This window comes from Bos javanicus, chromosome 29 (genome assembly GCF_032452875.1).
Source record: "Bos javanicus breed banteng chromosome 29, ARS-OSU_banteng_1.0, whole genome shotgun sequence".
Lineage (NCBI taxonomy): Eukaryota > Metazoa > Chordata > Mammalia > Artiodactyla > Bovidae > Bos > Bos javanicus.
The window spans coordinates 17,531,623-17,555,872 of NC_083896.1; the positions used below are offsets into that span (position 1 = coordinate 17,531,623).

At 48.7% G+C, this 24,250-nt stretch overlaps 1 protein-coding gene across 8 annotated transcripts in view; it reads left to right on the plus strand.

The window, feature by feature from the left end:
- TENM4 (teneurin transmembrane protein 4) overlaps positions 1-24,250 on the plus strand; it is an 854,243-nt gene that overhangs the window by 775,331 nt on the left and 54,662 nt on the right. For 6 of the 8 annotated variants that reach the window (XM_061407667.1, XM_061407664.1, XM_061407669.1 and 3 more), the window contains 6 exons: positions 3,293-3,554; positions 6,096-6,363; positions 8,348-8,491; positions 10,596-10,845; positions 13,070-13,090; positions 20,497-20,729. In XM_061407667.1, the coding sequence (XP_061263651.1) occupies positions 3,293-3,554; positions 6,096-6,363; positions 8,348-8,491; positions 10,596-10,845; positions 13,070-13,090; positions 20,497-20,729 (1,178 nt within the window). The remainder of the gene's footprint in view (positions 1-3,292; positions 3,555-6,095; positions 6,364-8,347; positions 8,492-10,595; positions 10,846-13,069; positions 13,091-20,496; positions 20,730-24,250) is intronic. The other 2 variants (XM_061407666.1, XM_061407672.1) reach the window with 1 other exon arrangement.

Below are 24,250 nucleotides of genomic sequence, written 5' to 3' on the forward strand. Positions count from 1 at the left end.
TCCAATTCATCTTTGTATTCCTCACTTGTTCTGCAGGCCCTTTGCCTATACCCAGATCCACATCCCCCTCACACGTACACACACACCCTCACACTTACACACACACACACCCTCACACTACATACACACACCCTCACACTTATACACACACACACCCTCACACTTACACACACACCATGCTGAAATGCCAGACCTCAAGTCGTAAGATTTCACAAACAGAAGACAGTAGCAGGGAAGCTAGCCAAACAGATGATTAGAAAGATGGAAAATAGAAGTCATGAAGAAAAATTTAGAGGAATTAGCAGACAAGAGAAGCAGCTCAGAGTAATTGAAGCACAAAGCCCAGGGAATGGAGCCCAGCGCTTTCCGCATCCATTATCTCATCTATCTAATTAATAACTCTGCCAAGTAACAGTGATCACCAACTTCATCTCACATGAGGAGATTAGGCTCAGACAGGCGATGTCAGTCACTTGTGGGCTAAGTAGCAGTGCTCTGACCAGCCATCACTAAGTTTGGGCTTCATGTGAGAAGCAGGCCTTCCCTTTGAGGTCAGAATCACAGCCGTGTCCGCAGCAAAGTTTCCCTTCAGATGAGCGGGCCTGGCTCTTAGCAGCAGCCACCCCCAGCCGGCTCAGGGACTTGAGAAAGCGTCTTTTCATTTTGTCTTCATTCCCTCCGCACACTCATCCTCATGTGAAGGGAGCGTGTAAGTCAGGCCACAGTCCTGCTTGACAGTTAAAAATGTTCCGCCACGCTGTTCACCTGGAGCTAACTGCATCAACAGTGTTAATCGACTGCACCCCAATACAAAATGCTTTTGGTGTTAAAAAAAAATGTCCTGTCAAAGTACAAATGCTGTCATTTCTATGACAGAAAACTTGTTCCCTGGGTGTTTTCCCCAAACAAAGCCAACACCTAAACTCTTAGCTGAAAATAAACACCTTCCCTGGTTTTTCTCTATCATCAAATATCAAAGGATGGTGGTACCCAGCTTCCTCTACACAGAGGTTACATGAACCTAGAAGGGGCTCAGTGAAGAGCAGGCAAAACAGATAAAAAGGTTTAGCATAACACGGAAGAGTCAGGCTTTGGAGCTTGGGAACCCAAATCCAAGGGCACCATCTACCAAGAGCAAGATTTGATGCTAGTTCAGTGCAAAACCCCTGCAGCTTCTAGAAGAGGGAAGAGCAAACTGGAGCAATGAGGCTAATCCTGCCAGGGGCATTTATCTGGGATGAAAATGAGGTCCTGGGGTAGGGTCCCAAAAACCAGCTGCACAGGTAAACGTTGGATTGACTTAGAGTAATAGCCAAAGGAGGGAAGAACTTAGGGTGTTCAGTGTACAGTCAATTCAGAAGAAGTTGACAGTCTCACTCATGCATTCGTTCTATAAACTATTCATATAACCATGAAACACTGGGTTAAGTTTGGAGAGACTGAGCGCGATCGGTGTCCCTGGGTCTGAGAGTGAATGTGGGATCCCAGTGCACAGTGATGGTGCAGAGGGGACCCAGGGAGGGGACTGGAATCCTGAGGGGGCCAGGAGCTAGCAGAAGCCCTCCATCCAAAAGAGCAAGATGAGAACAGGCCTTGGAAATGCATCCTGAGAGTAAGAGCTGAAGGGCTCTGTCCAAGGAGACATCAGAGCCGGGAGGTGGCAGGTGGACAGGATCAACGTTTCCAAGTCCTAGAGGACTGTCCAAGGCAGAGGCAGACTAGTTTGAAGTCACTGCAGCCGGAAGAAAAAGGCCTAGTGGCTAAGGCGCCATAAGGAGAGGGAGCCAGGCTCACTCCGCACCCCCCGAAAAGTCTACTAACAGCCAGAACTAACCAGAGACGAGACAGTCCTCCTGGGGGCAGAGCATATCATCACTGGAAATTTGGCTCCTTGGAGGTGATTCTGTAGAATGAAGTACAACATCAGATTCAGAGAGAGGACTAGGTCAGATGGCAGTGAAGTTCGCTTCCAGTGAGTCAGCTGTTACTTGATTTTGAACTTCCTGTTTTGATGGGGGTGGGTCTGAATTAATCTTGTTGCACATTGAACGTGAGGTCTTAAGAAGCAGCCATACACTCTACTTGACAAAGCAGATGCCGCCTGCAGAGCTAGGGATGTATCTGGGCTTGCTGCTGGGCCTCCTTTGCCATTTTCTGTAACGTGAGCTCGCCTGGTCTCTGGCCACAAAGCTGCAGAGCCCCCAGCTCAGACACTGTATGAGGCAGTGTCAGAAACATGGGGTACAAGTGGGGACTCAGTTTCCTGGGATTTAAAAAAAAAAAAAAAGCTCCATGCCAAGGCTTGAATGGGCAAGTACCCTGCCAGGTCTGTCTGCAGGTGATGAGAATTAAGATGCTTGAGCCAAAAGCAGAGCTGGCAACAAGTGCCCGGCCATCCCCAAGGGGCGATGAACAAGGGCTGGGTGACCACCTCTCAGCGATACTGCCGCAGAGATCTCATCTCATCTCAGAGTTTGGGACCCCGTCTTCTGGTTCCCCTTTCACTTAAGTTACGGTGATTCTAACCGCACCCTTCTCTAAACCTCACTGTTTTGTAACTCCAGAAGCCTGGTTGAGTATCATAATCAGAGTTAAAGTTACTATTATTGTTATTGTTGTTTAGTTGCTCAGTCACATCCAACTCTTTTGCGACCCCATGGACCTGTAGCCTGCCAGGCTCCTCCATCCATGGGATTTCCCAGGCATGAATACTGGGGTGAGTTGCCATTATCTCCTCCAAGGGGTCTTCCTGACCCAAGGATCAAACCTGGGTCTCCTGCATTGGCAGGCGGATTCTTTACCACTGAGCCACCAGGGAAGCCCTAAAATTACTGAGGAGTCATAGAATCTTAATGACTTAAGAAGAATTTATTGGAACCTTTGCCTTTTACAGATGAGACAGTTGAGAATCAGAGAGGCTAAGTGACTTACCCAAGATCACACAGTAGCCCATGGCAGAGCCAGGACTAAGCTTAGGGTTCCTAACGCCAGGGCAGGGTTTGCTCTGCTGAAGCACCACAGCAGAGGCTCATCAGTGGTCCTGTGTCCTGGAAAACGGTTCTCCATAGCAGGTTATTATTTGATCTTGGCAAATTCTCTGTGGTGAATCACTTTCAAAACAATAATACCTCCCGGGATCTGGGTCATTGTGCGTGACTGTGGTCAGGTCTTTGAGGTGTTAGGATCTCCCTCAGCAAGTGCTGAGACCCTTTGGTGTAATTTTTCCTCCTTTCTCTGCCTCTCTCCTCTTTGTCTGCCGCTCCTCTCCTTCTCACCCTCCCCTCCCAAACAGCTTTGACCTGGTCACCAACGGCGGCGTCTCCATCATCCTGCGGTTCGAGCGGGCCCCCTTCATCGCACAGGAGCACACCCTCTGGCTGCCTTGGGATCGCTTCTTCGTCATGGAAACCATCGTCATGCGGCACGAGGAGAATGAGATCCCCAGCTGTGACCTGAGCAGCTTCGCCCGCCCCAACCCTGTCGTGTCTCCTTCCCCGCTGACGTCCTTCGCCAGCTCCTGTGCAGAGAAGGGCCCCATTGTCCCGGAAATCCAGGTACACCCGGGTTTCTGAGTTGCATTTCTCCATGCTTTTATTTCATTTAGGGGGTGGGGGAGGATCTCAGAGACAGGGGACAGAGACAGCCATCAGCCCACCACCCGGAACCCAAGGGCCAAGACCCCACTGCGGGGTGGTGTCGGGCTATGACAACCACCACCTTATGCATTTAATACACGTGAGCCCTTTAAAGTGCCTGGCATCCTCCAAGATGTAATAAATCCCCACGCCCTCTCCACTCTGCCATCCACTTCATTCTACGTCCCCTTTCCCCAACTTCCAGTGTCTCCCCTCTCTCATTATTTCTGTTAAAAATAGTGATGATAATTTCCACCAAGAGGAGTGAGACAGGAGGTCCCAAATGTTCACATCACACTGAAGATTAAATGAGAAAACGTGTATGAGATGCCTCACACAGTATCTGGCACCTACTCGACAGATTTTAACCAGTATTATTATGAAGATTATTTTACACGCTCCGCCTTCAGGCCAGTTAATGAGTGCTGTGGCTCAAATCCATGCACGTAAGTGCTTTACTCCGTTATCATTAAAAGGAAGTAATTTGGAAAAATGCATTTTAATCTGATAGAAATCGAGATAGATTCTTTGCCTCACATAGCTGTGTGGAGTTGAATTTCTTTGGCCATCCAGGCCCCGTTTCTCATGGCTGAAAGGAAGGCTGGGGAGGACAAGGGATGACGGTGCGAAAGCTGGGGGAGAAGCCCCAGCCGTCCCACCAGCCTAACGAGAGCTCTGGCGACCGGCACCTTAATGATCTCCAGTGTCAGGGCAGCGGGGCATTTAGACGTGTTCGTGTGTGTATTTCTTGCCTGGCTAAGCAGGCACACTTCTCTGCTGTGCCCTGGTGAGTGGCTTCAGACATAGCCCAAAGGAAGGAAATGCAGCCATTTGGGAATTCTCCTTGCACCCTCAGGTTGAAACCTCACTCCTTTTCAGAGATGCAGCACCTGTCTCCACCACCAGGCTGACCTTTCTTAGGAGATGGCTGTCGGTGGAGTTGGAGCTTGCTGGAGAGGGGTGGTTTGTTACTCAGCCCTGGTTTGGCTCCGGCAAGACAGCTTCCCGGGAGCAGGGACTTTGGAACAAATGAGGTGAAGGGTCCTCCTCCTCTTTACAGTGCTCCCTGGGCTGAATGTCTACAAGCCTGGCTGGGTCACAAACCTTGCTTATTATCACATATCATGAAATACATGATATCTGGTTTCCCTAGTCCTGTCATTGGCTAGCCTTTGCAAGTACAGGGAGATGTGCATTTTAAAGGGTGTGTTAAGGAAAGTATTAATAAATATGTATGAGCACATCAGGATGGCACTCGAGCCCTGCTTTGCCTAGAACTTATGAGCCGAAGCTGGGGAAGATTGCTGTCATACAGGCCCCATCCCGGAAACATCATGTGTTCGGGAGAACGGAGCACCAGTGAGAATTCATTCCGGTCTATGACATGGACAGAAAGGAAGAGGCCTTTCTTTGTGAAGGCCCAGTTCCCCCGTGAACATGAGAGTAAAATAATCACTGTCTTTTTAATGGATATGTTAGCCTCAATTGATTTGACGTCCCCTTCTTGAAACAGAGCCCAGAGCATCAAGCCGATAAAAGTTCTCCCTTCAGCCACGTGCCTCAGCATCTTGGCATTTCATTTTCAGCGTCCTGTCTTGGAGCCAAGCCCTTTGAACCAGCAGGTGAAGCACTGCCTTCCCCACCAGGCTGCTCCTCCAGCACAGCCTTGGAGCACGCAGGCTCCGAGCAGCCCGTCTGCCCTCTTTCTGCTGGTGAGCTGGGGGCCATTCGCTCCCGGTCCCTGGCAGCCTGTACTTCCAGCCCCGCCTAATGGCTCCATCAACATCTTGTAGCCTCTGTTTACCCTCCTGAAGAGGAAAGTCACTTGTAACAGATCTTACCTTAGGAAGGTTTTGAGAGAGTAGCAGTTCTTCTAGTTGAGACAGCTCTCCACATTGATCCCAGGGCAAGGTCTGTCTTCACAATGCCCCCTGCTTCCAGCAGCAGCAGCAGCCACAACAGCCATAGTACCATCATCCTGCTTAGAAACATTTACTGGGTATTTGTTATGTGCTGGGCCATTTATATACGTGGCCTTCCCGGTCCGCAAGCTAACCTAGTGGGGAAGCTGCAATGCTGAGGTTCTTCTGGGTCTTCTGGGATGGCACAACAGGTGAATGAGAGGTGATGTTAAGTATTTTTTACACACGTTATCTTATCCTCTCACTAATGCAGTGAGTTGAACATCGTCATCCCTGTTGAAAGGGGGAAGAGCCAGAGGCTCAACGAGGCAGGGATGTGCCACTTGAGAGTGCGCCCCGGACAGCAGGCCTCTGGCTCTTGTCTTCCTCCCCCACTCCCTCCTCCTCCTCCCGCTCCTTTTTGCAGTCCGCTTTCTCCTCCTCCCCCTTCCCCCTCTTCCTCCTCTGCCCCTCCAACACCCAGAGTCTGTGAGGCTGCGGCCGCCTCCCCTCTGCCAGTGATTCCGTGACCGTCACCCACTGTGATCTGTCTCTCCAGGCTTTGCAGGAGGAAATCGCCATCTCCGGCTGCAAGATGAGGCTGAGCTACCTGAGCAGCCGGACCCCCGGCTACAAATCTGTCCTGAGGATCAGCCTCACCCACCCCACCATCCCCTTCAACCTCATGAAGGTCCACCTCATGGTGGCGGTTGAGGGCCGCCTCTTCAGGAAGTGGTTTGCTGCCGCCCCAGACCTGTCCTATTACTTCATCTGGGACAAGACGGACGTCTACAACCAGAAGGTGTTCGGGCTCTCAGAAGCCTTCGGTAAGCCTCCCCACCGCAGGGCCCAGCGCCGTCCTCAGGAGACAGGAAGGTTTGGGGGGACAGGGCTCTTGGGCCTCTTCCCTTGTTTGATCCTTGATCCAGTCTCATTCCCTTTCTAGATTCAGCAAAGGCAGAGTGAGGAGGCAGAGAAGAAGTAATGTAAAAAGAAAGGAGAGGAAGGGAGAGGAAGCAAGGCAGGCAGGCAAGAAGAGGGTCTGTTGAGAATCTGCTCCGGAGGGTGAACTCTCTGTATGTTGATATCTCAGTTAATCCTCACAACCACCCTGTGAGTCAGAAAGCATCCTCGTATTCTGCACGAGGAAGCTGAGGCCCAGAGAGGTGAGGGGACTTCCCAGGGCCACACAGGGAAGGAGCTGGGCTGGATTTTCCCCAGAGCTCCCCTGCAGTTTTGCATTCTGCCCCCTCTCCACTGGGCATGCTGGGAGCCAAGATGCCGCCCCTTGCTGTTCACAGTCCCTTCTGGAAACCAAGCTGCTTCTGTGGTCTCTTCAGAAGCAATGAAGCCTTGCCACCTCTTTCAGGTGATATGAGAGCGCTGAGTACTCTCCAGCCCGTCAAGGCCTCTCTACACTGGGGCTGAGGCTTGCTTTCCTGAGATGACTGGCGACCATGAAAAAGCAGAGAGTGGCTCCTTGTGGGGCTCAAGGTCACAGGGAGGAGACCACAGGAGCACGTTCCAGCACATTCCGTCCTGCCATGGGGAGCCAGCAGTCTCTCCTGGCACCTAAAGGAAGCTCTAAAGAGCTGCCCAGGTGTTAATTCCCGTCTCGAGCATGTGGCAGGGTATTGCCCCCTGGAAAGCAGTGTCTGCCCAGAAAGATACTTGAAAGAAACAGCATTCCTGTCTCTGCCAGTCCCTTCCCATAGGGCGGTCACAGGGCTTTTCCCAAACCCAGCCTTGGGGAGTCTTCCATGGTTAGCCTGCCCCCCAGTGATCCCCTAAGGAGGCCTGGATCCATGAAACAGAAGTGAAACCGGAGATTTTCAAGTTTTGAGACCTCAAAGCAACTTCCAGCTTTCAGAGTACCCTGAAGGAGCTCCTTTTCCATGTATTCATTATCAGTGATTTTGGATTTTTTTTTTTCTTTGTTCAAGTATTTCCATGTTCATCAATAAGAATGTGATAAATGGGCCAAAAAATAGAAATAAAGTTATGCATAGTCCTATAAGCAAATAAAACTACTTCTTAACATTAAAATTTATTTTCTTTTTTCATGTATAGTTTTTTAACATAGATTTAGTACCATGTATAACCAGGCCTTTAACTCAGCATTACCCCTTAGGCACCTTCCATGTCACCCATGATCTTCATAACCACAACTTCCAGTGGCTGCATATCCCTCGAGTGCATGCACTTGGTTTGCTCAACCTCTCATCCCCTTCCAACCTTTAGATTACTTCCAACTTTCCACTATTATGAATAACAGTGCATGAAGACTTTAGTACCTAAAGTACTTTGCATACTAAAGACCATTTCCCTGGAATCAGTTGACATGGGTCCTTAAAGTATTTAGAACATTTGTTTAACATTTCCTAATGATGTACCAAGGTCTTACCCTGTGGCTCAGATGGTAGAGTCTGCCTGCAATGCAGGAGACATGGGTTCGTTCCCTGGGTCGGGAAGATCCCCTGGACGAGGGAATGGCTACCCACTCCGATATTCTTATCTGGAGAATTCCTCGGACAGAGGACCCTGGCGGGCTAGAGTCCATGGGGTCGCAAAGAGTCAGGCGTGACTGAGTGACTAACAGTTTCACTTCACAATGATGTACCATCGCTCCCCAAAGAAGATGTTCAGGCTCAGCCTCCCTGGGTTAGTGTTGCATGTAGATCTCATTGCCACTTAGAAATCTGATCCTTTTTTCTTTTCAAACCAAAGACAAGCAGGGGCCTTGCATGCAGATCTAAAGCCAAAGAAGAGGCTTTGCTCACGTGTGCATTTTGTGCCTTTTTATCCCTACAGTTTCCGTGGGTTATGAGTATGAATCCTGCCCAGATCTGATCCTGTGGGAGAAAAGAACCGCAGTGCTGCAGGGCTATGAAATCGATGCTTCCAAGCTGGGAGGATGGAGCCTGGACAAGCACCATGCCCTCAACATCCAAAGCGGTGAGCGGATTAGTAGAATTCCAGGAGCCAGGCCATGGTGTGAGTCTTGTCTCGTGTGCTTTGTTCCCTGTGAGGCAAAAACACACATACACACACACTTCAAATTCCATAGGCTCATGTGTGATCCACTGGTCAGAAGGGTTAATACAAATACTCCTTGGCAACCTGCTCTGTGCTCGTCACTGCTGGGCACCGAGGATACAGAAGTGAAGGGCTTCAAGGGCTTACACTCTGGGCAAGGCAAACACTTCTCAGGCAATTTTCACAGCATGCCATGGATGGTGCCATCACAGGGGGAATCTGGGAACACTGTGGGGGTGCAGAAGAGAAGCCCCTGACTCAGCTTCTTGGTTCAGCAGTTGTCTCTTTGGAGAGAACTTCCAAACTGAGTCTCCAGGGGTCTACAGCATTAGCCGTGTATATCAAGCAGGAAGAACATTCTGGGCAGAGAGCACAGTCCGTGCCAAAGCACTGAAACCTGAAAGAGGAGTGATTGGAGAGAAAGGATCACTGTGCTTTGAGCAAAGGGTGAAATGAAGGGAGTAGCAAAAGCCGGAGTGGGGGGCCTGAGCAGCCTGAGTCCCAGGTAGGAAGATTAGGACTTTCGACTCCACCCAGAGGCAAATCTCAAGCCTCTGAAGGGTTTACAGCGTGGAGTGACACTGTCAGATCTGTATTTTAAAAGTTCTTTCCTTTCGGTTGCAGTAGGTCTGAGTTGCTACCTGCAGGCTATCTCTAGTTGTGACGAGCTGGGGCTACTCTTTGCTACCACACACGGGCTTCTCATTTTGGTGGCGTTGCAGAGCACAGGCTCTAGGCTCACGAGCTCAGTAGTTTTGGAACATGGACTAGCTGCCGCGCAGCATGTGGGATCCTCCCAGACCAAGGACTGAACCCTGTGTCCCCTGCACTGGCAGACGGACACTTTACTGCTGGTCCACCAGGGAAATCCCAGAGCTGTATGTTAGACAGCTCCCTGGGACTGTGTTTCAAGATTGGACAAGTAAATATGGGGATGATGTCAGATCTCTCCTACCTAATCTGTAGATGCAAGAATGCCCATCAAAGCCACTGCGTTTGGGGGGCAGGGATTGACAAACTAATTCTGAAGTCTGTAATCAAATAAATATTTGTAAATAGCTGTGGCACTCTTTAAAATAAGAACAAAAAAGAGGCACTTGCCAGATGTTAAACTATCTTAGGAAAACCATAATACCTAAAACTGTAGTGCTGTCACAGGAACAGATAAATAGATTCCATAGGATAGAACGAGGCATCCAGAAACTGACCTGTGAGTCGTAGTTAGGACTTGCTTTGGTAATAAGTGTCAGAAAAGCCAAAATAACTGCAAACAGCAGTCTGGAGGTGAATGAAGTCCAGGGCTACTTTAGACTGAGTCTCCCTCATGCATTTCTATGAACATCTCTCGATATCTCCTCTATGTCAGGTTCTGTGCTAGGCACTGAGATACAGAGTGGGGAAGACACTGTCTCCACACCTGAAATGGTAAAGAGAGGACAGATAAGTGCAATAAAGAATTGTGTGCTGTGCCATTAACACTGAGCCAAGAGCCTCCACCTACAAAAAAATCACTACTTTCTGAAGTATACAGTGATGCTTACCTTTTTGGTAATAAACTATTTTTTTAAAATAAGGTATGTAACTTTGGGTTTTTTAAGACAGAAAGCTATTTGCACACTTTAAAAAAAAACAGTTCTGTGCTGTGATGGAGACACAAACTCGGCCCGCGCAGTGTGTCCAGTTTATTTGAGAGGCAGTGAAGCTGAATGGTTCAGAGCCGGGACTTCTCCTGTCATCTGTGTGATGTCAGTACGTCAATACGTGATGTCAGGGGTCCCCTGTCAGTACCGGGAGGGTAACAGCACCCGTCTTACAGCCTTGCCGTGGGAATTCTATCAGCAGAGCAACGTGTCCTGTCCAGGATGGCCTGGGTTTCCTTGTGGGGTGAGGCAGCCTTGGGAGCTGGGTCTGGAAGCAGTAGGCAGGGATCTGGCATCCCTTGCAAAACCAGGAGAACGCTGCAGCCGCAGGGAGAGCCACCCCCAGCGCCATCAGTGACTCCGCTCCTCTGCCCTTGTCCCAGGCATCCTGCACAAGGGAAACGGGGAGAACCAGTTTGTGTCTCAGCAGCCGCCCGTCATCGGGAGCATCATGGGCAATGGGCGCCGCAGGAGCATTTCCTGTCCCAGCTGCAACGGCCTCGCCGACGGCAACAAGCTCCTGGCCCCCGTGGCCCTCACGTGCGGCGCCGACGGCAGCCTCTACGTGGGAGATTTCAACTACATCCGAAGGATCTTCCCCTCCGGGAACGTCACCAACATCCTGGAGCTGAGGTATGTTCGGTGAGGCCTCCCCAGCGGTTCCTAGCATGTCCCTTTGCCACCCTACGGGCCCACCTGGCAGGACCCACTGGCCCGAGAAGGGGACAGAACAGAGCCTCCCCGGTCACTTCCAGAGGCTGACCTGTGAGCTGGAGGCTCTGAGGCAGCCGACGCCGCTCTCCACGGGACACAGAGATGCAGACAAACCACCCTGGGGATGGGGAGACACCCTTGCTGTCAGATGATGGAGAAGGAGGCCAGCCACTGAGTTAGACTCCTTGGAAGCCCTTCAATCTTTTTCCTGCTTCCTGGCACCAAACCCATTGACATGCATCACATGAGTCTTTTTATAAGGAAAAGGGATGGTATCACGAACTAGGCCCCAGTGCCGATGTTACCCAGCCTGGTCCTGTTACTTAACTGGCATCGGGACTTAGGGGCAGTTCTCTGCAGCTGCCTGGTGCTGAGAGAAGGCCCATGGCTGCTCCTCGGGTGTATATAGACGACAGAGCCAGCTGTTACCTTTCCCTGTCCCCATCCTGACCATGAGGGACAGAGCACAGGCACTCTCCCTGCACAGGGAGGGGCCTGGTGTGTTGGACATCTCCACACCCCCTCAGACGAGATACTTCAGAAGCAGAGGCCTGTCACAGGGTGGGTTCCAGGGGAGCTGTGGTTGGTTAGAGATGGGGGAGCCCCACCCTCCCTTTCAGGAGAAACTGTACCAGGTTTCTCATGACCGTTTTAGAGAGTGGACTCTGCCCATCTCCTGGCCTGGGGTCCATGTGAGCAGGATGGACCCTTGAGCTGGGAAGTAGCCAGGGGAAAAGGAAACTCTCTCTTGCAAGCCCTCTTTTATTTGCCTGGTGTTAATATGACTGCTCTGCAAGATTATTTTGCTGTTATTATTGGCTCTTATTTACTATTAATTATTACTATTGCCCTTGACAAATAAGATAAAGGAGACTTAGGGAATTTAAGGAACATGCCCAGGGTCCAGCTTGGCAGACCCAAACCCAGAAGGCCACCACACAGCTCTGCCTCGCCAAAGTGTCATCAGGGGGCCCAGTGGGGGCCACCTTGGCTGAGCGCCATGCTTACGTATCCCAGAGGTGAGTGCCCGCTGAGAACCCCTCTCTGCAGGGCACATGGGAGAGGCGGGGCAGGCCGGCCGGCTGGCCACAGCCATCACTGCCCTGCAGATGAGGGCACTGTGTTCACCCACCCAACCAAAGGGGGACAAAGGAAGGGAAGGGTCTTTGGCCATGAAAAAAAAGCAGAAGCTCACGTTCTGTGGACTCACAGGAAATCAGACATCAGGCGGAATGAGAACCAGGCCATTTACAGGAGAGTCTCTGCCCGTTTTTTTTTGTCTCTCTTTTATGAGTTTGACCATCATAGATAACTGCCAGGGAAATGGGAACCCTTGAGTGTATTTGCTTTAGTCGACTAACTGCTCATATTATCTTTCTCTTTCCTATGCCTTAATGCAGAGAGAGTCATAGGCTCGGGGTCAGCCCACCTTGGCAGAGAAACTAAAACTGGACCACTTACCCTCTCTGGACTTCCATTTTCACATCTTTTAAATTAGAGACCCCACTTTCCCTGTCTCCCTGCCATAGTTGTAGAGAGATCATGGAAGATAGTGTGTAAGGAAGGGAGGAGGAAATTACATTAGGGGAAAAAATAATTTATTGATAGGTTATCATCACAGTGTATTTCCTTCCCGTCCTCTTTCCCAGGACTGTTTCTCTGTCACCTTCTCCCCTATAAGTAGAATGTAGCTCCAATTCTCTGTTCTATTGGGAGGACGATCGTGGTGGGCCACACAGGTCTGGGCCACTCTCGGTAGGGCAGCGTGCACACAGAGACACAGCAGTGAGCATGTCTCTGAGAGCGCCTCTCTGGGCAGGGGAGGAATCGACCGTGCCAGCCTCTGGCTTAGCCCTGGTGCAAGCAGCCACCCGGGTCAACCGCATCCTCTTCTGCTAGAGTCAGCAGTGTTGGTGCAGGTGAGACCATGCCGCTTCCGTGATATGTAGCTGCTTCTAAGTGAGCTCACTGACAAGTAATATCCAATATGAAATATATCAGTGTCAGAGCTGCTAAGTCTTTATTTATTACAGTATTGTACAGAACCATTGCTGTCAAGTTTTCAGGCTGCTAATAATGCTTCTAACCCTGTTGCTAACACTTCATTCTTTCTTCTATTCCCTGCTCTCCTGTCTTCTGTCAGAAATAAAGATTTCAGACATAGGTAAGCCAACCAGTGGAGAATTTCCTGTCTCTGCCTGCCTTGTTGCATGCTGTATGGTAAGCTGCACGTGTCAATTTCAGATCACTCGGTGGCAAATGACTCCTCTGTGATTAGATCTGATTGGGGGTACCTCGGCTACAGTGAAAGAAAGTCATTAATAATGGTGAAGACGGGTAGGGAGAGCCTGAGCTCCTTTCATCTCTGGCACAGCACAGCATTTATTTTGGTAGTTTGTGGACATGACAGGCTGAGTAATAGGGGGAAATTTTAACCTTGGCAGAGTAATTTGCACACCCTAGTCTGATTATCCTGAGAATGAAGGAAGAGATTATCCCCACCGTGTTGAGTGACTTGGAGGATCACAGTGGGAAGGCCGTGAGAAGGACTCAATCAGGCAGAGATCCTGGCAGAAGACAGGCTTCAGATTCGTCTGTCTCTGGGCATGCCAGGTGCCTCGGGTTTGGAGGCTGGGACGCCAAGGGACCGCTCCAGGAGGTCTGTCAGCAAGGACAGAATGAGGGAGGATATTCAGGCCATACACACCTTCCACAGGGAGAAGCCCCCAAACAGGAACTTTGGCACAGAGTAGATCTGTTATGTAGGCTCCCAGTGACCCTGCAGCAAGCAGGAGTGGTCGTCCTCAGACACACTGACATCCCCGGGCTGTGGCGCTCGTCCGACTCCTAGGGGACGGTCACCTCAGAGTCCCCCCGCCTCCCACACATCTGGGTGGCCTGACAGCAGCCATGGCACATGGAGGGTGGCTTGCACTGCTACCCACGTGGCTCTCGGTTACCTGTGTGGGTGCAGATCAGACTGGCACGTGGGTGGGCACTTACTGGAGATAAGTTCAGTAGAGAGTCAGACAGATCCCAATCCAACAGCGATTATGTCCATGTCTGTATAATTATAGTAATAACATGGAAATCATATGTATTCTTTTAAGATAATAATAGTAGTATATAGAGGGCACTTAATGTGTAGTAGAAAGCAGGTTAAGCGTTTTACATAGATTATAGCAATGCACCCCCAGACCGCCTTTGAAGTAGTTCTTCATGATACATCCAATTTACAGATGAGAAAACCGAAGCTCTCAATTGTGTGGCCTTGGAAAACTGTTTAAATCTATCTGAGCATTAGTTTCTAATTTGAAGATAATAAAATCTCCCTTGGAGATTGTTATAAGGGATACAGAGGATATTTATAAGGTATCTAGCATTGTGCCAGGCACTCTAATGAGTTATTATTTTTATTATTGTTATTATTACTATTATTATATCATCATCATAACAATTAGATGATGATGATTATGTCGCTGTCTATCCTGAAAAGGAATTCAGTGTTCTTGCAACCAAAGACACATGTATTAAAGTAAATTAAATAGAATTTGGGAACAAAAGAAAAAAGGAGAAAACAAATACATGTGATTACACATCAGATCAGACTCTGAGCTTCCTAGCAGTCAGATTAAACAGAGAAGCATAATTGTTTTCAGGGTTTACGTTACCAGAAATGGGAAAATATGTCCCCTTCTCAGAGGAGGAGTATTTTTCCTGACACTGAAATAGAAGAGAGATATCCAAAAAGCTTGGTATGGATGTTACTGAACTATGAACTGACCTGTGCCCTCAAGTTTGGTTTTTTAGCAAACACAGTACCTTTCATATGAAGATCTTGGATGGAAACCTAGCACTTCCCATTAACACCTCCAGTCAGTGGTGGTGACTGCCTGGGTCGCAGCTAGGAGACGGGGGGACCTAGCTGGCAAGAGTCAGAAGCCAGGGTGCTCTTCCAGCTTTGCTTCATGTTCGTGTGGCCTTGGGCTGGTCACACAGCTTTTCTGGTTTCCAGTGGCATCATCTGTAAATTGAGAGTCTTGATTTTGGTACCTCCTGTTTGTGCTGTTCAGTGATCTTTTGATGTACCCATGGTATGATTTCAGAGCTGGCTTCCTGCCCTCTCTCAATTCATTGTTTTCTCAGGTGCTAAAACCTGTTTTGAAAGTGAACCAAAGTAGAAGGGAAAAATGGAATTTCTTTCTGCCTTCCAGTTTTCTAAGGACAGTCAGGCGGGAGAAGACCTGGGCTCCAGCTCTGATTTTAACTGGCACCTGGATATTGGCAAATCCCTCCCTCCCTCAGAGCTTTAGTGTTCCCATCAGTAAATGCCAGAAATGGAATAAAGAAATTCTAAAACTCCGTCTTCTTAGTCCATTAGCATTTACTGTTCTGCTGCTCTGAGGAGCTAGAGGCTCAGGCTAGGACTCAGCCTGTGTGTGTGTCTCTCTCTTTTGCCTTTCCAACCTTAATTCAGCCCACCACGCTGGGCATGCTCAGCACAGAGACCCCCAGTCCCTTGGGCATCTTCTTCCCTGCCTTTCTTGAGGGACTAAGGGTCCTCACCTCCTCCCAGATCTCTCCTCTAGGGTCATGGAGGAATGTTTGAAGTCTTGTTCAGAAGTACATCTGAACTCAAATCTCCGTCAAACCCAGCTACACGTTCTATGTTAACTCGAAGAGAGCCCTTAGTTGCCTCAGAAAACAGGTTAGACAGACAGTATTAAGTATGACATACTGGTGTTTTTCATTGTGCAGTAACATAAATGTTCTGGAGGTTTCTCAAGGTGACCAGCTGCCATTAATTGGACTTTTTTATTTTTTGATGGAGCGGGCACTATCCTCAAAGGTTTACATCCTTCATACAGTTTTGTCCTCGAAGCAGCTATGATTATCCCTGTTTCTCAGATGACAAATAATTGAGGCTCAGAGTAATCATTTGCCCAAGGTCACCTATCACGTGGGTGACGGAGCTGGTATTGGAACCCCTGTCTGTGTGGTTCCAGTGCTCAAGCTCTTTCTACTAGTTCCAAGAACCAGCGGATCAAGGTCTGCCAAGGCTGCTACCTGTTGTGGTCAAAGGACACCCCTTTGCACAAGGCAGGTCTTATTCTGAAGGAGAGGGAAAATCCCCACTCAGAACAGGCAATAGGTTGCTTTTGGTGCCAACAGACTCCTGGGCTCACAGCTCCTACTAGGAAATTCCCCACATTGTCCAGATGGAGGTCAGAGTGAGGCCCACTGCAGCTCATTTACTTCAGGATTAATACCTTATAGTCCCTAAGATTTTGCATAATTTCCAGAGGCACCGGGGTTGTGTTTAAGGAAGTGGAAAAGAATGCAGGTCCTCAGGAACTCCTGTGCAGACTCCGGCAGTGGAACTGTGAGCCCACTCTGTGCCCAGCCCTGCCCAGGATCCTGCTGATCAGAACCAGATCAGACAGGGTCCCTGTCCACAGCACCGGGCCTGCGGTCTCAGCGGGAGGCCATCTCCCATCTCTCACATCTATGGTTTGCAAAGTATTCTAAGGAAGGCCCCACTCCTCCGAGTACAGATAAGCAACATCAGCATCCTCTGAGGACTCGTTAGAAGCACAGACTCTCGGACCACACCTAGAACTGCGAAGCTGAAATCTTCATTTTAACATGATTCATGAGCACGTCAAAGTTTGAAAAGCTCTGCTCTAAAGGCATGGTTTCCAAAGCCAGCTGGGCCTCAGGAGCAACCAAGTGATCTTCAAGGGACAGATACCCAGGCCCTTCAGATGTGATGGGTGAGGGTTTTCAAAAAACAGAAAAGTTTTCCAGGTGAATCTGATGTGCAGCCGTGTTGAGAACCATCACCCTACGATCCTTAGCAGTGGGTGTTTCCTGTCTGCAATCCCAGAGAAGCCGATAGGCATTTACTCACCGATTCATAAAGTCAGCAGGCCTTTCTGGAACGCTGACTCTGTACCAGCTCAGGGCTAAGCACCAGGAACTTGAAGCCTGGCCCTGCCCCTAAAGAGTCCAAGATGTCCTTGAGGAATCAGACAGCCAAGCAGAAAAGGGTCTTAAGGTGCTGGACGTACTGAAAGTATAATGTGCTGAGAGTCTGGTGGAGACACAACAGAAGAAGGAGGGGAAAGCAGGGACCCCAGAATCCAGTAGAGGTAGGTGTTCCAGATGAGGTGATGTTGGAGCTAAGTCCTAAGAGATGAGCAGGCGCCCTGGGCGAGAAAGGCAGAGGAGCTTTCTAGGCCCTGAGGAGCAGCCCAGGGAAGTAGAGCGAACACAGACTCTGGCGTCCAGCAGATCAGAGATAAATACCATCCTGCCACCTAGCACTTTCCGGCCCTGCTCAAGTTTCAGCTTTCTAAACATCTCTCATCTCAGGTTTCTAAAGCCGTTGTTGTGTTTTAATAATGCCTTCTATGGCATTTGTGATGAAAAGGAGGTTGTGCATATAAAAGGCTGGCACCATGTCTGGGACAAACTGGCGCCCGGAGGTGGCAGCCGATGCTTCCATACCAGCAGCCCGTGCATCTACAGCTCTGCCCCCAGGACTAAGGACGCATCTCCTGGGAGAGGTCAGGGTACCGCTCCCAGTGCAGGTGGCCCGAGGAAGAAGTGAGCGGAAGACTGTCCAAGAGCTCTGCCAACTGGAAAGGGCCGTTGAGCTGGATCATTTCATTTGATCCTGATGATAAGCCTGTGAGCAGAGCAGGGCAGGGACGCCATCATCTGAGGCTGAGGAACCTACTGCTTGAAACATTTAGGTGGCTTGTGCAAACTAGAACCCACATTCTCTCAGTTCAAAACTAGTGCTCTTTCCCTTATGGTTAGCTGACGAAACCCCAACCTCAAATTTGTTCTGGGGCACAAAAGGGGGGGCCACTGGACAGTCTGCCAAATGCCACCCTCATCTGGAATTCACCAATCTGAGAAACGTCACCTAAGTGGCACTTCTCTGGGTTGATGCAGAAAGACATAAGCCAAAATCTTGGGATGGGGGGCCTACTCTCAGTGGACAGGGACCCCACCATATTCCTCAAGGACCCAGTTTCTGCCTTGGTGAATAGCACCTGCTTATCATGGATGATACGAAAAGAAATGAAAAATTGACCTCCAGCTGTCATCAAGAATCAGAAAGCTCAAGGCTGCCCCAGCATTGCAGAGTAGGATCTAAGGTCACTGCATTTTATTTAGCCAGAATCAGTGTCATCTGGGAAAATTAAATCTGTCACATGTTATAGGGCAGGTCACAGGGGACATGTCTAGCTAAATAGGACATCTCTCCTGTTACCACCACTCCTAAGACAGAAGTTACAAGAAAGCTAAGTAATTTGATTGAAAATACTGTTTAAGTAAACTAAAAATGGAGATCTCATGCACTTAATGCCTGCTGTGGGCTAGAAAAGCATCAAGCTGAACATTGGAAACACAGAAAAGAATAAAATCCCATCTCTTCCCATCAAGTAGTTATTGGGGACAGGATTGGGGAGACAGTGGAAAGTGAACGTGTTATCTGCTCAGTTATGCTGGACTCTCTGCAACACAAAGAGTTTCAGGCTGATTCTTTACCACCTGAGCCCCCAGGGAAGACTCTGGGAGACAGACACATAAGTAAATAGCCAGAGCATTATGTTCAGTGTCCTGTAACCCAGATATGATAAGATAAGAATCTCAGTGCATAGGGAAGAAAAGCTGGAGGAGGTTTGACAGAAAAGGTGCCATTTGAGCTGACACCTGAAGAGTGAATAGCGAGTTGGACTGTGAAGAAGGCTGAGCACCGAAGAATTGATGCTTTTGAACTGTGGTGTTGGAGAAGACTCTTGAGAGTCCCTTGGACTGCAAGGAGATCCAACCAGTCCATTCTGAAGGAGATCAGCCCTGGGATTTCTTTGGAAGGAATGATGCTAAAGCTGAAACTCCAGTACTTTGGCTACCTCATGTGAAGGGTTGACTCATTGGAAAAGACTCTGATGCTGGGAGGGATTGGGGGCAGGAGGAGAAGGGGACGACAGAGGATGAGATGGCTGGATGGCATCACCGACTCGATGGACATGAGTCTGAGTGAACTCTGGGAGATGGTGATGGACAGGGAGGCCTGGCGTGCTGCGATTCATGGGGTCGCAAAGAGTCGGACACGACTGAGCAACTGAACTGAAACTGAGGCTGAGAACGGGAGGGTACAGGATGGTCCCCAGAGCAGGAACCGCAGATGCAAAGAGGTGTGAAGACATGTTTGAGGGACAAGTTGTCAGGATGGCTGATGACAAGTGGTGAGGGAATGCCCTAGACTGGGAAGAAATTGTAAATCATTACTACATGATAGCAAAATTCAGGCTTAATAAGAGATACCTACTCTGTAGTCCTCTCCAAAGGCAAAAACAGACATAATGACTAGTAATTAAAATAATAATTATGATTACCAAGTGCCTACTGTGGGCTTCCCTGGTGGCTCAGACAGTAAAGAATCTGCCTGCAATGCTGGAGACCTGAGTTCGATCCCTGGGTTGGGAAGAGCCCCTGGAGGAGGGCGTGGCAACCCACTCCAGTATTCTGCCTGGAGAATCCCCTTGGACAGAGGAGCCTGGCGGGCTACAGTCCATGGGGTCACAAAGAGTCAGACACGGCTGAGCGACTATGCACAGCACACACAGCACTGTGTGCCATGCACTATGCTGAGTATTTATCATATAATTTATGTAACATTTTATATAATGTTCCCAATATACCAGCAAGGTTCACACGCCCATTTTGCAGATGAAGAAAACGTGAGGCTCAGGAGACCAGGTCAGTTGCCCAGGTTTCAGAACCACAAAATGGCAGAGCTAGACATGGAACCCAGACTGATCTGAACCCAAAGCCTGTGCGACTTTTCCTGCCCTGTGCCTGGAGATTCGGCCTCGTCGCCGTCATCTCTCTGTACCATCCCTGTCTAGTTCACTCTCCTCCGTTAGTGCATCCTGCTCTTTGCAGCTGTTTTGCAGAAACAGAGCCATCACCAGCACAGCTCCCCTCTTTGTTTCTTCTTCCTTGGCTGTTGCTGCCAATCACAGACTAATCATGTGGCTCATTTGGGTCTGGCTGCAGGAAGGAGACTACGGGGCCCCTGATAAGTGTAATATGAGTGTCAAAAGAAGACGCCGTTGACACTGGCTGCGGTCCAGTGTGGCTGGGACCTTAGCAGTCAGTCCCAAGAAGGGGGTGGAGCTGCTGTAAAAGCTGCATGGGGGAAGAGCTTGTGTGTTGTTTTGTTTAGTTTTGAAATGTTTTTTAAAGTCAGATCCTTTCGTGTCTCTGGTCTGGATTTACAGACCACCTCTGGTCAGCCTCAACGGATAATCTTTTTAAAGAAAACAGGCATCGCACTGTTGGCTGGGCATGACAGTCATCAACAAGAACCTCTTGCATTCATAGTTGGGTGAGAAGCAAAGGCCAACCACAGAGGTCAGAAAAATTGGGGAACCATCACCCCAAAGAGGGACATTGTCCCCTTTTTGGCTTAATCTCAAGTTCTGTATCTCTGGCTGCCTGTCAGGAAAGAAGAAAGTGCTCACCAACTGGCGTGTCCTTGTTTTCCAGCCACAGCCCAGCACACAAATACTACCTGACCACAGACCCCATGAGTGGGGCCGTCTTCCTCTCGGACACCACCAGCCGGCGGGTCTTCAAGATCAAGTCCACGGTGGTGGTGAAGGACCTCGTCAAGAACTCTGAGGTGGTGGCGGGGACAGGTGACCAGTGCCTCCCCTTCGATGACACTCGCTGTGGGGATGGTGGAAAAGCCACGGAAGCCACACTTACCAACCCTAGGGGTAAGGCTTGGCTTTCAAAACTCTCTCAGTAACATTCATAGGGGTAGTTCCATTTCCAAAAGGTGAACCTGTTTATCATTGCAAAAAAGTTGGAAAATGCTAAGAACTCTACTGAGGAAAGTTTAAGCTGTCATAATTCCACCTGCCAGAAATATTCCCAGTTAATATTTCCTGTCTTTCTCCCTAGCCTTTTTTCTAATGCTCACCAGAAACCAACAAAATTAAGTCACATTAAACAAGTTGTTTTAGTAACCTACTTTTTTTTTTCCTAAGTGATATATCACAAATATTTCTCCATGTCACTAAAGAGTCTTCTATGAATTTGCTTTTAATGGCTATATAGTATTCCACCAAATGGATATCTTGTTATTTATCAGTCCCCTCCTGTTGGATATATATGCTGCCTTTCATGTCATTGTTTGATTAAAAAAAAAAAGTGGCAGTATATCATCTTTGCACATGTTCATGTCCTATAGGATGGGTTAACTCTTAAGCTTCAATTTTGAGTCCTTCAAAAAACTGGACCTCTTCACACCCACACTTACTTTCCATTCACTTATTCAGCAAGTATTTGCTGAGTATACAGTGTACTGTGTGTACATAGATAAGTTCATTTTCGCATAAAAATAAGACTTGAATGTGAATCATGGAGATGGGAGAGGGGGAGAAGTGCTCCCTGCGGTGCAAGGAGAAAGAACTGTGCATTGAGAGTCCAGAGCCAAGGAGGCCCCTGTGCCCAGGAGACCGGGAAGGCTTTTTGGAGGAGAAGCCATCGTTTTCAGCAGACATCCATCGGCACGTGTTCACCGTGCTGCAGGCCCTAAAGCCAATGACCTATGGTGTCTAAGCCACAGGGCCCTCGTCAATAAAATAGGAGTAACAATATCTTCTGTGTCTACCTCCTAGAATTGTGCTGAGAGTCAAAATTAATATGTTTCATATGATGGCCTATAAAAATGTCATGAGCGATATTTTCTTAAGTAGTGCCAGATTTCAGGGCTTGGTTTCAAATGTAAGCTGTAGACTTGTGAAGTCAGGCAGTCCTGTATTTACATTCAGACAGTGCTACCTAATGGGAATCCCTGGGGGCTCAGCTGTAAAGAATCTGCCTGCAACTCAGGAGATGCAGGTTTGATTCCTGGGTTGGGAAAATCCCCTGGAGAAGGAAATGGCAACCCACTCCAGTACTCTTGCCTGGGAAATCCCATGGACAGAGGAGCCTGGAGGGCTACAGTCCATGGTCACAAAGAGTGACCCCTCACACAACTTAGTGACTAAACCGCCAGCATTATGCCATTGCCGCCTAATAGCTGTGTGACTTTGTGTGAGTTGTTTAACCTCTCTGAGCCCCATTTTCCTCCTCTAAATAGAAATACACTGTACAGTTGTCATCCAGATTAACTGTTATCAGGAATGTAAATACTTGCTTAGGACAGTGGTACCAGGCACATGATAAACATCTCATAAATGGTAATTCCTATTCCTGTTTTATTGTATGTACAGACTATCGTGTATCATTACTTGTATGTCTCTACCACATACCTGAAGTGATCAGGTAGTAACTCCATGGGGTAAAGTTTGTGACACTTGTGGTTAATCTCCTTCTGAATTACAATATCCTAATACTGAGAGAGTAGCCTGGAGTGGAAAGAACACTACGCTTGCACTCAGGGAGCCTGCATTATGATTTCGCTCTGCAACCCCCGGCTCTGGGACCTCCCCTTGTGGGCCTGTTTTCCTTTCGTAAACGTGCAGATTGGGCTAAATGGTCCGTGAGAGCCTTTTTGGTGGCAAGGTTCTATTCTCTTAAAATTAAAACAGTTTTTTCCTGAGAATTTTTATTCTCTCAAGATCTTTTCTCATTTGCTCTGCACACGTGTGTTCTCCACCCTCCACACACTCTCTCTCTCTCTCTCTCTCTCTCTCTCTCACACACACACACACACACAGATGTAGTGACAGGGAAATTGCCCCAAAGCTTGTAATTAACCCAGATAGAAATGACAAGGGTGCCAGGATGTGCAGACACTGTGCAACAGGGAGGAGAAAAGATGTCCATCTATTTAGCACAACAAAAGGAGAAAAAAATGAAGTCATTAATCAGGGCGCACGTCCCTTCTATTAGCCTGTGCAGCCAACTTTGTAAACAAGAAACCCAGTTGTTCCCGGAGCATTCATCAGTCCTACAGCAGATGGAGGAGAAAGACCAAGAGCAGCCACTCAGACAAGAAAGCGCCTGTCTTAAGCTCCTGGGCTTGAAGAATGAAATTAGTTTATATTCTAAGCAGGGACAGAAGGAGGACGGCCCCCGCTTTAAGGCCTCCAGTCCTCCACGTGAAATCAGTGTTCAGCCCTGAACAGCCTAAGGCAGCGGGCAGGAGGAAGCCCAGCTCCCGTGGGTGTTCACCACGCAGAGGCCCTTGGCTGTCTTAACCCCACCCTCCTGACCAGTCATAGACCTGTGGGCCCTTGAGAGCAAGCCCAGGGTGGGTTTCGTGTTCTCATAATTCTAAATCGTTCCAATAATCAAGGGCTAACTATTACAGGTTAGATGTTATTACCCACATTTCATCCATGAAGTGAAGTGAAGTTTATCCTGGAAGTGGTTTATCCTGGAAGTGAAGTGACTACCCCAAGGTTATATAACTGGGAGGCTTTTTAACTTTAAACATCTCCACCTCTGTGAAGTTTTTCCTGACCCCTTCTTTCAGTTCCTGCCCCAGAAAAAACAAGATGAAACTGACCAGAATCTCCTTTATTTCCCCATGAACCGCTGTGGCTTCTGTCACTCCCTGGGTCCAAAGTGATTCCTGTGCTCCCTCAGCTAGACCGCGTATTCCTCAGGGGCACACCCTGTCTGTCTCTCGGCCCCAGGACCCCTCAGCGGTTCACACTTCTATAGGGTATGTCTGACTCCTGTGATTCTAGACCTGGAGTGTCAGTATCACCCCTGAGCCTTGGTCCTAGTCCCAGCCAACCTGTGACTGATTAATGGTGTTTCTGGGAGTGAGACCAAGCAGAGGGGTGTGTATAAATACATGTATTTAAAGATTCTTCAGGCGATTCTTATCCATATCACTGGTTAAGAAGTCCTCCCTTACCAGGGTGGTTCTCAAACTTTGATTTATATCTTTTTACGTCATTATCACCCAGGGCACTGGTCAAAAATACAGGCAGATGTTCAGGCTGCACTTGAGATTTAGTGAACCAGGTGCCTGGGGGGATGATGCCTTTTAGCCAGCTCCCGGGTGATTGTCATACACATCCAAACGTGAGAAATACAGATCTGGAACAGTCTTTTCATTTCACAGCTAAGAAAACAAATGCAAGGACATCCAGTGACTTGCCTGAGGTCACACAGGTGGCCCTGGAGAAAGTCAGCAGGCGGGATAGTCTAGCAACTGGAGGAAAGGAACGTTGGATAATTCATTGTGCCTTTCATTGTGCCTTTGTTAGACTTTAAATTCACCAATATTCCCTACACGAATCCAAAGGATTCTTTTTTAGGCTCTATAATTCGA